The sequence below is a fragment of the Henckelia pumila genome, chromosome 3 (genome assembly GCF_033568475.1).
Source record: "Henckelia pumila isolate YLH828 chromosome 3, ASM3356847v2, whole genome shotgun sequence".
Classification (NCBI taxonomy): domain Eukaryota; kingdom Viridiplantae; phylum Streptophyta; class Magnoliopsida; order Lamiales; family Gesneriaceae; genus Henckelia; species Henckelia pumila.
The window spans coordinates 119,870,637-119,884,339 of NC_133122.1; the positions used below are offsets into that span (position 1 = coordinate 119,870,637).

At 48.4% G+C, this 13,703-nt stretch overlaps 2 protein-coding genes across 2 annotated transcripts; both read right to left on the reverse strand.

Annotated features, from left to right (window-relative positions):
* Window positions 1-4,947: 4,947 nt before the first annotated feature.
* Window positions 4,948-8,595, reverse strand: LOC140889387 (uncharacterized). Its single transcript, XM_073297100.1, has 5 exons — window positions 6,307-8,595; window positions 6,012-6,264; window positions 5,602-5,901; window positions 5,187-5,437; window positions 4,948-5,082 (listed from the first exon to the last, which is right to left on the reverse strand). Exons 1-5 carry the CDS (start codon window positions 8,593-8,595, stop codon window positions 4,948-4,950), a joined length of 3,228 nt encoding a protein of 1,075 aa, XP_073153201.1.
* Window positions 8,596-8,652: 57 nt separating this feature from the next.
* LOC140889389 (uncharacterized) lies at window positions 8,653-9,539 on the reverse strand. The gene is made up of 2 exons (XM_073297101.1): window positions 9,042-9,539; window positions 8,653-8,955 (listed from the first exon to the last, which is right to left on the reverse strand). The coding sequence occupies exons 1-2, from the start codon at window positions 9,537-9,539 to the stop codon at window positions 8,653-8,655; spliced, it is 801 nt and encodes a 266-aa protein (XP_073153202.1).
* Between the last annotated feature and the right edge of the window lie 4,164 nt (window positions 9,540-13,703).

The following is a 13,703-nucleotide window of genomic DNA, read 5'->3' on the forward strand; positions in this document are numbered from 1 at the left end:
ACTACCTAATCAGAGTTTAAGAGCATAATTAAACATGCATTAAATAAATCGCCGCGGAAGACTTAAATAAAAACAGACCGGCAGAATACAACCGGTTAAATAAATTCGATTATACAACCAAATCGAATAAATAGCCTATAGGCAAAACCTACAGCTAATCCTGCTGTCTTCACTGGTCACTGGCTACTCCCAGCTCCGGGTGCTCAATCCTGCACCTACACCTGCCCCGTCTAATGGGGTGTCCAAATATACAGAAAAGACTGGACGTGAGCTCTAAGCTCAATACGAAAGCACTGGGTAGAACATACAAATATGATGCATGCAAATGATAGGGTATCCATATCTGGGATAACTGTATATAACTGCTCAGTAATGGCGCCAAGGACATGAGTGGTACAACCCGGGGAGCAAACCCTGCGTACACTACTCATTCCTACAGGACATGGACCGTGTCCCCCGATGCTAGCCACCCATGACCCGTCAGTCAATAGGCCCTAGACATCAACCGTCCAGACAGAGCTGAGCGACCCTACGTGGATCATCTCACAAGATGGATGTAGTAACCCGCATTTCTGATTAGTGATTAAATGAGTAATTAATCACGTGATCATGTTTAGATTAAGTAAAACAGGATTAAGTAAGTTCCTGTTGGGATAACGGATTTCAAAAATGGATTCAGAGCACTCGAACTATTGAATTGGTCCAGCAGGACCGGACGGTCCGATGAGGAGTTTGGACGATCCAAAATTGGATCGGAAACTCCGTGCCAAGATCGGAGGCTCCGATTGAGATCGGAAGCTCCATCGGCAAGATCGGAAGCTCCGATCGGACTCAGCGTACACGTCATCGGTTACGTCAGCAAGGTGACATCATGGCTGACGTAATATCGGGCGATCGGAAGCTCCGAAGGGGCGATCGGAAGTTCCGATCGTGATCGGACGTTCCGAATGTCGCATATAAATATAGGGTTCGAGATGCTCATTTCTCACACCAATTTCCTCTCTTCTATCTCGATTCCTAAGCCTTCTAACTCAGATCTTGGGAGATCTAGGCATCCTACGGAGAGTCCGGAAGTGGATTAGTGATCTAGATGTCGTCGCGGAGCTACGGCCTAGTTTTGAGGCTATCTTCAGCAAAGGGCTAACGAAGGACGCAGGTATAGCTTTGGCATCCTAAAAATATTAAGTAGTATGCAATAGCTTAGTTAAGGCTTTTAGAGCTTAATTGTTGATGCATGGATATTTGCATTGTAGAAGCTAGTAGACTGGACTAGTAGGCTTGGAGTCTAGACCAGCAGAGCTAGGTTTGACCAGCAGTGTTAGAGGTACGTAAGTACTGACCGAGATAGCCGGCATGATATATTTGCTTATATGTTTCATGAGTATGTGCTATATGTTTTATCATGTTTTAGCATGTTTTACCGCCTTAGCACATACATGATTTTACGTGTGACTGCATCCGGAGAGATGTGAGTCATTGACAGTCTCCATAGGGAACGATGATCTCATTTTGGACTCGAGTCAGGTATGACAGTTTCCATATGGGACTTGTATCCTGTTTTGGATTCGGGTCAGGATGGGGTTGGCTCAGCCTGATATGGAATATAGGAGTACCCCGCGGAGTAGCTCTCTAGCCGGTGCTGTATATTCCCGGTGCCATGAGCAAGTGTTTTCACTTGGGTTTTAAATCATCTGTGTGCGCATATTTGTAATTATATCATTGCTTCGTATTGAGCGTTCTAGCTCATGCCCCTGTGTTTGGGTATTGTGTACCTTGTGGCGGGGCAGGTTTGAGGCTGGACGGTTCAGGCGGCTCCCAGCAGGATTGAGCTTCGGAGAGTCCAAGGTTGTAGAGGGTAGGGATTTATTTACCCTGAACCTTTGATTTGGTTGTATAACAGTATTTATACACTTGTGACAACGTTGGTTGTATTCTGCCGATTGGATTTGTTGTATTTTAATTATCTGCACTTTACGCTTAAAGCTTTTATTGCGTGCGCTTTTCTTTAACTCTTATTAGATAGTGGATCCGGGTTGGGTCCCTACATTTTTGGTATCAGAGAGACGCATTGCACTGGGAATATTGTAAAGCGGATTAAGTAATTGTCTGTTCTTATGTAACAGATGGCAGATTACGAAGAAAGTCACGGTAGCGTAGACGGCGGTCGTTGGGGCGATCCGGACGATCGTAGACGATGGGGACAGCCCGAGGAGCGCAGGCGAGTGAGCATGCGTAGATTCAAAGAAGTTATCCCGAAGCCTTTGAAGGGTGGGGAGTCAGCTGAAGAGCCAGAGGATTGGATGGAGAGGATGGAGCAGTGCTTCCAGGAGTTCCGTTGCACGGCCGAGGATATGATGGAGATTCTTGCCTTTATGCTTGAGGGCAGAGCGAGGAAGTGGTGTAGATCTACTTCTACACCGTTCATAGCAGCTAGAGGTGCAGCTACTTGGGTTGAGTTCCATACTGCTTATCAGAGATTTTATTTTCCTCCAGCTCTTCGTCAGGCAAAAGCCAGCGAGTTGTTGAGTTTGCGACAGGGGACGATGACGATCGAGGAGTACCAGCAGAATTTCTTTGATCTGCTACCTTTTTGTTCTCATATTTCTGATAGTTCTATGGCGAAGTTTGATCATTTCCTTCAGGGTTTGAATCCTGACATTCATCGGATGGTTGCTGTGGGCGGCGATGGGACTTACGAGGATTTGGTGGACCGTTGTCGCCAGGCCGAGGACAGTATTCGGAGGAACAGGGGACTTTATTCTTCTTCTTCCAGGCCAGCGAGCTCTAGTCCTTTGGGTCCGAGAGGACAGTCCTTCAAGAAGCCAGGAGGTACTTCTTCTTCTTCCTCTGGATCTGGTGGGGTGCATCGTTTTGGTGGACAGAGACCGAACCGGTGTACTCAGTGCCGATGCAGGCATCCGCCAGGACAGTGTGGTCGATCAACCACTGCATGTTTCCAGTGTGGCCAGGAGGGTCACATGAAGAGAGATTGTCCTATGCTGATTGGGGCAGCGAGTGGTTCAGGAGGTTCTCAGGCATCTGTTCAGCCACCTCAGTACCAGCAGCCACCTTTCCAGCAGCAGTTTTCGCAGCAGCGCCAGCATCCACAGCAGTCTCAGAGACAGCCTACTCAAACTCCTTCTTGGGGTCATTCTTCTTTGAGGCCACGTGCCCAGGGTCAGGTCTTTGCGCTTAACCAGGAGTAGGCAGAGGCTGACAGCGATCGGATGATTGCAGGTATCTATAGTTTATGTGGTTTTCCTGCATATGTTTTAATTGATACCGGTGCATCGCATTATTTTGTCTCAGCACGTTTTGCTAAGAAGTATAAGTTGCCATATATTCCTCTAGACATGTTATTAGTGGTTTCTACTCCTATGGGGAGCGAGGTTTTAGCCAAGAGTCTAGTTGTGGGTTGTGTTTTGGATTTTGAGGGACATCAGCTTAGTGCTAACCTAATGATTCTAGCGATGGAGGATTTCGATTGCATCATTGGGATAGATCTATTGACTACCTACCGAGCGATAGTGGATTGCTATCAGAGGTTTGTCCAGTTTCGTCCAGAGGATGACGAGTCATGGTATTTCTATGGTGAGGGAGTGCGACCCCCGATGCCAGTGGTTTCAGCTCTGAAGGCCCGGCGTGTGTTAGAGTCTGGCGGGAAAGGCTACCTTATCTATGCCATTGACGCATCCTTAGGAGAGCCAGATATCCAAGAGATACAAGTGGTTCGCGACTTTCCAGATGTGTTTCCGGAGGAGATTCCAGGTTTGCCACCAGTTAGGGAGATTGAGTTTGGCATTGAGTTAGTTCCAGGAACTACACCGATTTCCAGGACTCCTTACCGATTGGCACCGTCAGAAATGAAAGAGTTGCAGAAGCAATTGCAAGATCTTCTTGATAAGGGTTATATTCGACCTAGTGTTTCGCCATGGGGAGCCCCAGTACTTTTTGTCAAGAAGAAGGATGGTTCGATGCGGTTGTGTATTGACTACCGTCAGTTGAATCAAGTGACAGTGAAGAATAAGTATCCTATTCCGCGGATAGATGATCTCTTTGATCAGTTGCAGGGTACTTCTGTCTATTCGAAGATTGATCTTCGGTCTGGGTATCATCAATTGCGAGTTCGACATGAGGATGTTCCAAAGACAGCATTTTGTACGCGGTATGGGAATTATGAGTTTCTAGTGATGCCGTTTGGTTTGACGAATGCTCCAGCTGTTTTTATGGATCTGATGAACAGAGTTTTCCGCGACTTTTTGGATAAGTTCGTGGTGGTGTTCATCGATGACATTTTGGTGTATTCTCGCAGCATGGATGAGCATGCCTACCATCTCTATACTGTACTGCAAGTTTTGAGGGAGAGACAGTTGTACGTGAAGCTGAGTAAGTGTGACTTCTGGATTGACCGAGTTGTGTTCCTTGGTCATGTCATTTCTCAGGAGGGCGTATCTGTGGATCCTAGCAAGACAGAGGCTATTTTGAATTGGTCACGTCCGACTACAGCTTCTGAGATTCTTAGTTTCCTTGGTTTAGCAGGATACTATCGTCATTTTGTGGAGAATTTCTCTCAGATAGCTAAGCCTTTGACTCAGTTGACGAAGAAAGACGTTACTTTCGTTTGGTCTGATGCTTGTGAAGATAGTTTTCGTGAGTTGAGACGTTGTCTGACGACAGCTCCAGTTTTTTTTTTTTTTTTTTATAAACATAAAAAAGCGATACAAATAACACCTAACGGAGGAGGGGGACTAGGCCAAGACCTCCCCAAAAGGCTATACCAAGGTAATAAGAACATCAGAACAGCTAGGGTATCGAAAAATATACAACCAAAGCATCCCTAGGAAATAAGTATAAACAAATAACATCAAAGATAGCTAACTAAGTCAACATCAGCAGTCATCCTGGGCAGCAAAAGCTAGAAGAGAACCACAGCTCGGCCCAGCAAAATCAAAAACGGACACTGAGGTGCGAAGAGTGGCTGGTATCAACCTGTGCAGTAAAACCTAGAGGAGATCCACAACTCCAAGCCAGCAAAATCAAATCCGACACTAAAGCGCGAAAAGAGGCTGGCACCATCCAAAGCTAAAAAACAGATCAAAGCTATGCATGAAATATGTCCAAAAGTCACGATCAGCTGGGAAGTCACTATACATAGGCCGCGAGGAAAAAAAGGAGCGACCGCAAACCAGCAGGCCAAGAGCGAAAAAGCAGGAAAATGGCGAAGGAAACTCAAGCCATAACCTAACTCCCAAGAAGACTGGAAATCCAAAAAGTGAGGGGCACGAGAGACCGCCCACAAAACATCCAAACAACAGCAAGAACCAGGCAAGGAGAAGCACAGTGAACGCCTGGTGATCCATCACCCTGAAGAAGCAAAGCAAGCGACAGGGGAACAGACTAACTCCAAAAACTCCGAAAAAGGGCCGGAGAGCTGTACCTGCAAAGAAAAATAAATAGCTACATATATCTAAATCTAGGATGACCTAGACCAAAAAGGAGAGCAAACAAAGAAAAAGAAAGCCCAAGAGAAACGGTTATAAGCGAGCGTGAGGCTCTAAGAAAACCTAGATCTAAGGTAAGGAAGCCCGGAAGAGTCAGAACGGGCCAACGCAGCGATGGGAGTGGTTAAAGGAACACCAATCTCCAACAAACACTGCCTATGATCATGATCCTGTCGCGCCAACGCATCCGCAACCGAATTCCCTTCCCGATGGATATGCGAGAAATGAACCGGCCTATTCCGCCCCAAAACACGTGTCCTCGAAACAATATGGTCCAAATCCCAATGGCACCTCCGAGATCTAAGAATCTGAATGGCAATCTGGGAATCAGTCTCAATCCAAAGGGGAAAAAGGCTAAGGTCAGAACAGAGAAGAATACCCCTCCAAATCGCCCAGAGTTCTGCACGGACATTGGACCCCAAACCAATGAACTCACTAAAAAATGCCAAGACCCTACCAGAAGAATCTCGGACAATCCCCCCCCCCCCACAGACGACTCACCCGGGTTACCTCTCGAGCTCCCATCCACATTGAGCTTGAAGGACCCAGGTGGAGGCCTCAACCAACGGACGATCGCAGTCTTGTGAATCCGTTGGAGGCCGACCGAAATGCCCATCTTCCTCGCAGCCTGCAAAGCCCCCAGCCAAAGACGGGGCTTGATAACAGTTGCAGAATGAGCAAGTCTCAAATAAGACAAAATTTGGAACTTAACCTTCTCCACAGAGTAGGGTAAGTGACGGTGCTTAGTATCATTGCGTGTAGTCTAGAGGAACCAAAGCACGACAAGAGGAATGAATTCCCTCACATTACCCCCCAGAGACCACTCGCGACCCCTTTTCCAAGCACTGAGAAACAGACTAAAGTTCTCAGTGGCAGGGATGTGAACTCTAAATATAGCCCCAAAGAAATGCCACACAGAGCGGGCGATGGGACTGTCGATGAAAATGTGAGTGAATGTCTCCGACATCTCACAGCACTGGCACTTGGACACAAGGGAGAAACCCCGCTGCTGGAGCACCTCATCCACAGGCAACCACCGATGCCAAAACCTCCACAGAAAGAAGGACATGGTGGGCCTCATCCAGCATCCCCAACAGGGATTAAAGATATCCAAGACAGAGCCTCTCGGTCGGACCTGCTCCCAAGCAGATCTCACAGAAAAGGCACCATCGGTGCTGTGGATCCAGATAGTCGCATCCGGCTCATCCACCAAAACAGGAATCTGAACAATCTCCTCTGCCACCGAGGGAGCGACGACAGTGCAAAGGAGATCAAAATCCAAGTCTCCCTCCAAAAGGAAGCTGAAAACACGCACACACCGATCCCCTCTGACATTAAACCTGCTCGACAAAGGGGCATCACCCAACCAAGTATCATCCCAAAAAGAGACATCCCCAAGACCAATCCTCCACCGGATACCAGGCTCTGCACGAGGTCTAATCTGGAGCAAGCGCCTCCAAGTGGGGGAAATGGCTCCACGAGAAGGAGCACAAATAGGGCTGACAGTTCGGCAATACTTTCTCGAAAGGAATCTTGCCCAGAGAGAGGAACCCTGCCGGAATCTGAACCACAGCTTCATGGAAAAGCTGTCAACAATGTCCTTGAGCCTGCGAAAACCCAGGCCTCCTTCTTTCACAGGGAGACAGGCGCGAGACCAGCAGTCCCAGTGCCACTTCTTCTCTAAGGGTCTGGAGCCCCAAAGAAAAGCATTGAAAATACGCTCCAATTTATCCAAAACAGCCAAAGGAGGCTGGATCACCTGGTAGAGATAGATCGGGATCGAAAGGAGCACACTGCGGATCAGCGTCATCCTACTCCTAGGAGCAAGGGAACGGGACTCCCAGCCCTCCAGCTTTTTCCGGACCGACTGCAGAAGAGGCTCAAAGAGAGAGCACTTGCGGTTCCCACGGAAAAGCGGAGCTCCAAGGTATTTCAAGGGCAGCTGCCCCTCCGCAAATCCAGTGATTTGCAGCAAATGGGAGCGGCGACGAGCGATCCAGCCCGGAGGAAAGATCATAGCACTCTTGGCCACATTAAAGAGCTGGCCCAAGAAATTTTCATAGTGAGCCAGAAAATCTTTGAGACGCTGAAGACCACGGGATCCCCCATTGGCAAAAATAATGACATCGTCAGCATAGGCCAAATGGGAAATCGGCAAATCACACCCAGACCGATACCTCAAATCAGCATGCTGGAGGAACAACCGGTCCAAGCCACGGGACAGATACTCCGCTCCAAGAACAAAGAGGAGGGGAGATAACGGGTCACCCTGTCTCAGGCCCCTCGAGGAAGCAAATAAACCAGCAGGGGTGCCATTGACATTAATCAAGAACTTGCAAAAAGAAATGCAAGCCCTCACCATTCTCACAACCTGCTCCGAAAAACCAAACCTTCGGAGGACATCCAGAAGAAAAGACCATTGGACTCTATCATAGGCCTTAGCCATGTCCAATTTCAGAATGACATTACCACCACGGGCAGGGAGATTAATACTGTGAGTGAGCTCATGCACGAGAAGGATATTGTCAGCAATCATCCGCCCCGGCACAAAGCCACTCTGACTCTGAGAAACGAGTCTCCCCACCACCGACCGCAGACGAGAGTATAAAAGCTTCGAGATAATCTTATTGGAAACATTACACAAGCTGATGGGACGGAAGTTCGTCCAAGCTTGCGCACCCTCGACTTTGGGGATCAAAGTGATCGTGGTGGCAGTGAAGCCCTGGGGCATAAGAGAGCCCTGAAAGAAATCAAGGACAGCGTCCATGACATCATGCTGCACAAAATCCCAGCAGCTCTGAAAAAAAACCAAAGAAAACCCATTTAGGCCCGCCACACTATCCCGAGGGATGGAAAAGACGACAGCACGTACCTCCTCCAAGGAAGGTGCGGCGGCAAAGATATGGTTCTCCTCATCCAAAATCTCCGAGGAGAAGCCAGAAAAATCCGGAAGATCCAAGACAAAAGGATCTCCAATGAGGAGGCGCTCGAAATAGGCAGCCCCAGACTGCTTGATGAGACCAGGAGCGTTGAGGCAATTACCATCCTCCCAAATACGAAAGATCTTATTAACCACATTCTTCTTCTTCACCATGTTGTGGAAAAGCTTCGTATTCCTCTCCCCGTCCTCAAGCCAATTACAAGCAGCTTTCTACTTCCAAAAATCCACTTCCATAGCGGTGACTCTAGACAGCTCCTCATTGCATCTGGACAAAAGGGTCCAACTATGCTCAGAGGGATCCGCTTCACAGGAAGCCTCAGCCAGTCTAACCGACCTCTCCGCCTCGGCGATCTTATCAAAAAGGTTCCTAAAAACATCCCGGTTCCACCACTTGAGGTGGCCCTTCAACCGTTTCAGCTTGGCAAAGAGCCTGGGCATGCCTTGCAAAGAGCAGGGCATGTTCCAGTTCAGCCTGATGGTTTGAAGGAACCCCGGGTGCCGAGTCGACATGCTCTGGAATCGAAACAAGCTCGGCCCCCGAGCAAAGACAGGAGCAGACACCAAAAGAGGTCCGAAACCGTGCGACTGAGGTGTTCAACCCTGATAGAGTTGAAATGGTCACCCCAATCCACAGAAACAAAAACTCTGTCAAGACGCTTCCAAATGGACTTATTCGTCCAGGTGAACGAAGAACCCTCAAAACCAGCGTCAACCAGCGCAGACTCCAAAACAAAATGATTAAACTCGTCCATGGGGAGCTTCCTCCCACCAGAAGATACAAGACACTCGGAGGCATCCCTCACGACATTAAAATCCCCCCCGACAAGCCAAGGACCACCAACAGGCTTGATCTGCAGCAAAGAAGCCCACAAGTCGCGGTGTAAAATGTAGTCACACTTGGCATACACGAAAGAGCAAAAAACATGGGTCGGCAAAAAAGAAGCTGACACGCGAAGATGGAGGAACTGAGCGTGATCAAGGACACACTCCGCCTTCACATCGTCCGCCAAAAAAACCCAAATATGACCAGAGACATTCGACAGAACTCTCTGGAAACCAAGGCGATGGGTCATGAAGCGCTGGTCAAGTGCAATCATCGGCTCCAAGATAGCCAAGATCTTGACACGCTTCTCTTTCACCAAGGCATGAAGCCTCTCCTGGGACTCAGAGCTCCTGAGTCCCCTGATGTTCAAAATTAGGCACTGCATTTGGAACGGGTGGAGTAAGGCCCCGTCTTCTTTCTAGACTCCTGGCGAGTCTGTTGTCGCTTCGTGTCAGAACGAAGTGTTCTCTTGGAGGGTGAGACAGAGAAATCAAAATCCTCATCATATCTCCCAAAATCTCTCCCATCACACGATTCAGTCCCACAGAAGGAACTTGAGTCGTCCTCGCTGACAAACTCAGTGATCGGATCAACGTCCTGACAAATAGTACCCTGCTGAGAGACAAGCCCCTCAAAGGACGGGGCGGAGGACTCCACAGGAGTCCCAGGAAGCGAGGGGATGGAGTGGCTACTGTGATTCAAAGTACAAGTATCTGTAGCCTCAAAGGCAGGCACAGGAACAACCTGCGGAAAACCAAGCTCCATCTCACCAACCACTGAAGAGGCACCAACCTCTTCCTCCACCTGACGAGCCCAAGAAAGGGCCAAGCAGGGGTCAGATCCCTCATGGGGAGCGACAACAAACTGCGGGTCAGGAGCACCAGCATCGCCTCCCATCGTAGTATCACTGGACCCAGAAGCAATGTCCTTAACAACATCTCCATCCACATGGAGATCTGGACTCTGCTCAGTAGACTTGAAAGGAGCCTCAGTCCTCAACTCAGAGCGAAAAAGATCAGGCTCCTCAGGTAAAGACTCAAGAACTTGGAAGGCATTCTGATTACGCGGGACAGCCTGAGGAGGTGGCCGCCGCTGCTGGTTACGCCTTCTCTTCTTGGTGGTCCAATTGCCCGCCTCGGGGGCAAAAGGAGCAAGGCCTTCCGAGGCCCCTGAAGGACCCACCTCCTGAGGCTGCGGAGGAGTTTTCCAGATCACAACCTTTTCCTTCCCAACGGAAGGCTTTGGACGAGGAGGTCTTGGGTTCTTCCCGTGGGAATAGCACACAGAGGTAGAATGACCCAACATCTTGCAATCAGTGCAGAAGGACGGGACCTTCTCATAAACTACCTCTATCTCTTGGGTGTGCTCACCCCATCCAACCCACACATGCTTAATTCGCTCGTCAAGCACGTTCATTTCCACACAAACACGGGCAAAAGCCCCTCTCGATCTCTCCGCCGTATGCTCATCCAATTTAATTGGATTCCCAAGAATTCTGGCGATGGCATACAGGCTCTTCTTGTTATATAAGTGCAATGAAAGCTCAGGAAATCGGACCCAGACAGGGGCAATAGGCGACTCTGCCTCAAACTTGAATTTAGGGGTCCACTTGGAAAAGCGGATCCCAATTGCTCCCACAAAAATCCCTCCCTTCATCCAAAGACGAGCAAAATCCTCTCCACAAGAAAGAGTGATGACCAAATATCCCCGAGGGAGGAATTTCAGAGTAAAAGAAGTCTTAAAACCCATTTGAGAAAAGGCAGTTGAAATCATGCTATTGGGAGCAGTGGACCGATTCCCCGTAATATTTCCCACCAAGGCAAACTTAAAAGGCACAATAAGGGATGAAATTACCTCATCCGGGAATTGAATACCCGGTTTTCCATCCCAAAAAGTCGGCTCCGGAAGATCCTCCATCGAATTGATCACATCTGCAAAGCTCTTCCTCGAAGCTCGAGGAGATGGAGGCGCTAAAGCATCCCGAAAAGAAACAGGGACTGAATCAAAAATTTTGGAGCTAGAGTTGACTGGCTGGTCAACAATTTTGACTTGAACATCACCAATTTGGACTTGAGGGTCCAAGTCAACCATTTGAAGGTCCACATCACCAATTTTGACTTCAGAGTCAATAATTTTGACCGAGTTGACCACATGGTCAACAATTTTGACTGCATTGACCGAGGGGTCAACAATTTCGACCGGGTTGACCAAGTCAACCATTTGACCATGACCCAGTCCAATTTTGACCGCGGAGTCAATGATTTTGATTGGGTTGACCACGCTTTGACCAGATTAGTTGACACAGTGAGTGCGGCCGTGTGACTCGTCCGAGTTGACTCGCAAGTCACCAGCCGGAGTACCACCGAGGGCCGGCGAGGTGGTGGAGAACACAAATTTGGGGTCCATGTGAGCAGACTCGGGCGGCGGAGGGGGAAAAATCACCTGACTCGGTGAGAAACTCGGCCAAGAACCTTGAATTTGGGCGTTTCCGATCGGGGCCATGGAACTCGGAATTGAAGGGATAGAAACGACGGTAGGGACAAGGGAAGGCTGAGGGAGGAAGGAATTTGAAAAAGGATGAACCACGGCGGAGTAATTGGGAAAGCAACCAGACGGAGCTAGGGTTTGAAGGCCGTGGTTCTCAGATCTGAAAACTAGCTCCGGAGGTGGCAAATTATGGAACGGGGTGGGGGTCATCTGGAACGAAATTGGATGAGGATTCCAAATCGGGCCTTGGAAAGGGCTGTAACAGCCTGAGCTCATCGGAATCGCAGAGTTTGAAGTATTTGTTCACTCAGGCTGAGTTGAACATGCGGCAGCGTCGTTGGATGGATCTGTTGAAGGATTACGATTGTGAGATCAAGTACCATCCAGGTTCTTCAAATCCTGTTGCTGATGCGCTTAGTCGCAAAATTTATATGAGTTCCATTCGTACCAGTTCGGTTTCGAGGGCAGTGGAGGAGTGTTGTTCTTTGGGATTTACATTCCTTCATAAGAAAGAACAACAAGGGATTCGTGTCTCTTCTGTGATTGCAGAGCCAGCGCTATACAGACGAATCCGGGAAGCTCAGAATTCTGATCCGAAGACTCAGAAGTTGGCCCGGCTGGATGAGGGTGATAATACTTCTGGTTTTCATCTGCAAGGAGACGGTCTGTTGTGTCTTTCTGGTCGAGTTATGGTACCCGAGGATTCTACTTTGAGGGATGAGATCTTATCGCAAGCCCACCGTAGTCGATTCTCTGTACATCCCGGCAGCATGAAGATGTACAAGGATCTTCGCACTCGATTTTGGTGGAAGGGATGAAGCGCAGCGTTTATCAGTTTGTGTCCCGATGCCTTGTGTGTCAACAAGTCAAGGCAGAGTTTAGACGACCCGGAGGGTTACTTCACAGCCTAGAGATTCCTGAATGGAAGTGGGAACATGTGACGATGGACTTTGTCACCCACTTACCTATGTTTTCCAGGAATTTTGATGCTATTTGGGTTGTCGTGGATCGGTTGTCGAAGTCAGCGCATTTTCTTCCCTATAACCGTGATTACACCTTTGATAGGATGGCACAATTGTATGTGCGGGAGATTGTGCGATTGCATGGGATTCCGTTGAGCATTGTAAGCGATAGAGATCCGAGATTCACCTCGAGATTTTGGGGTAGTTTCCAGCGAGCCCTTGGTACTACTTTGAGCTTGAGTACGGCTTATCATCCAGAGACGGACGGACAGTCGGAGCGTACTATTTGCACTCTAGAGGATATGCTTTGCATGGCGGTGATGGATTTTGGTCCAGCGTGGCATGATCATTTACCTTTGGTGGAGTTCGCCTACAACAATAGTTACCATCGCAGCATTGGCATGGCACCATTTGAGGCTCTTTATGGACGTCGTTTTCATACACCTTTGTTTTGGGACGAGGTTGGTGAGCGGCAGGTGGAGGGTCCTCAGATGATTCAGCAGATGACTGATGCAGTAGAATTGATCCGACGCAGGGTTAAGGCAGCCCAGGATCGACAGGCTAGCTACGCGAACACTCACCGCAGGCCACTTAATTTTGAGGTAGGGGAATATATTTTCTTGCGTGTGTCACCTTTTTTTAAGGTAATGAGGTTTGGTCTCAAGGGTAAGTTGTCACCAAGATTTATTGGTCCTTTTGAGATTTTCGAGAAAGTTGGAGACGTGGCTTATCGTCTAGCCTTGCCACCGAATCTTTCGAAGATTCACGATGTGTTCCACGTGTCCTTGTTGAGACAGAATGTGGCGGACGAGTCGCATATTTTGAAAGAGTGGGTGCCCGGTGAGCCAACTTGTGGCTAAGGGCTTTGATGACTCTTTGTATAAACAATCTTTTGTTTAATATAATTTACACTTTTATTAATGGCAATGACTTTATCTTTCTTCATATTGTTATATTGTGATATACTATTGTTGTTTTGATAAAGACCT

What these genes read in the sequence shown, in the direction of transcription:
- LOC140889389 (XM_073297101.1), bottom strand. Translation starts at nt 9,539, where the DNA reads ATGATTGCACTTGACCAGCGCTTCATGACCCATCGCCTTGGTTTCCAG. An exon ending in ACCATTTCAACTCTATCAGG is followed by an intron (nt 8,956 to 9,041) that starts GTTGAACACCTC and finishes TTTCGATTCCAG; the next exon opens with AGCATGTCGACTCGGCACCC.
- LOC140889387 (XM_073297100.1), bottom strand. Translation starts at nt 8,595, where the DNA reads ATGGTGAAGAAGAAGAATGTGGTTAATAAGATCTTTCGTATTTGGGAG. An exon ending in TGTGGATGGGAGCTCGAGAG is followed by an intron (nt 5,902 to 6,011) that starts GTAACCCGGGTG and finishes ATGTCCGTGCAG; the next exon opens with AACTCTGGGCGATTTGGAGG. An exon ending in TTTTCGCTCTTGGCCTGCTG is followed by an intron (nt 5,083 to 5,186) that starts GTTTGCGGTCGC and finishes TCTGTTTTTTAG; the next exon opens with CTTTGGATGGTGCCAGCCTC.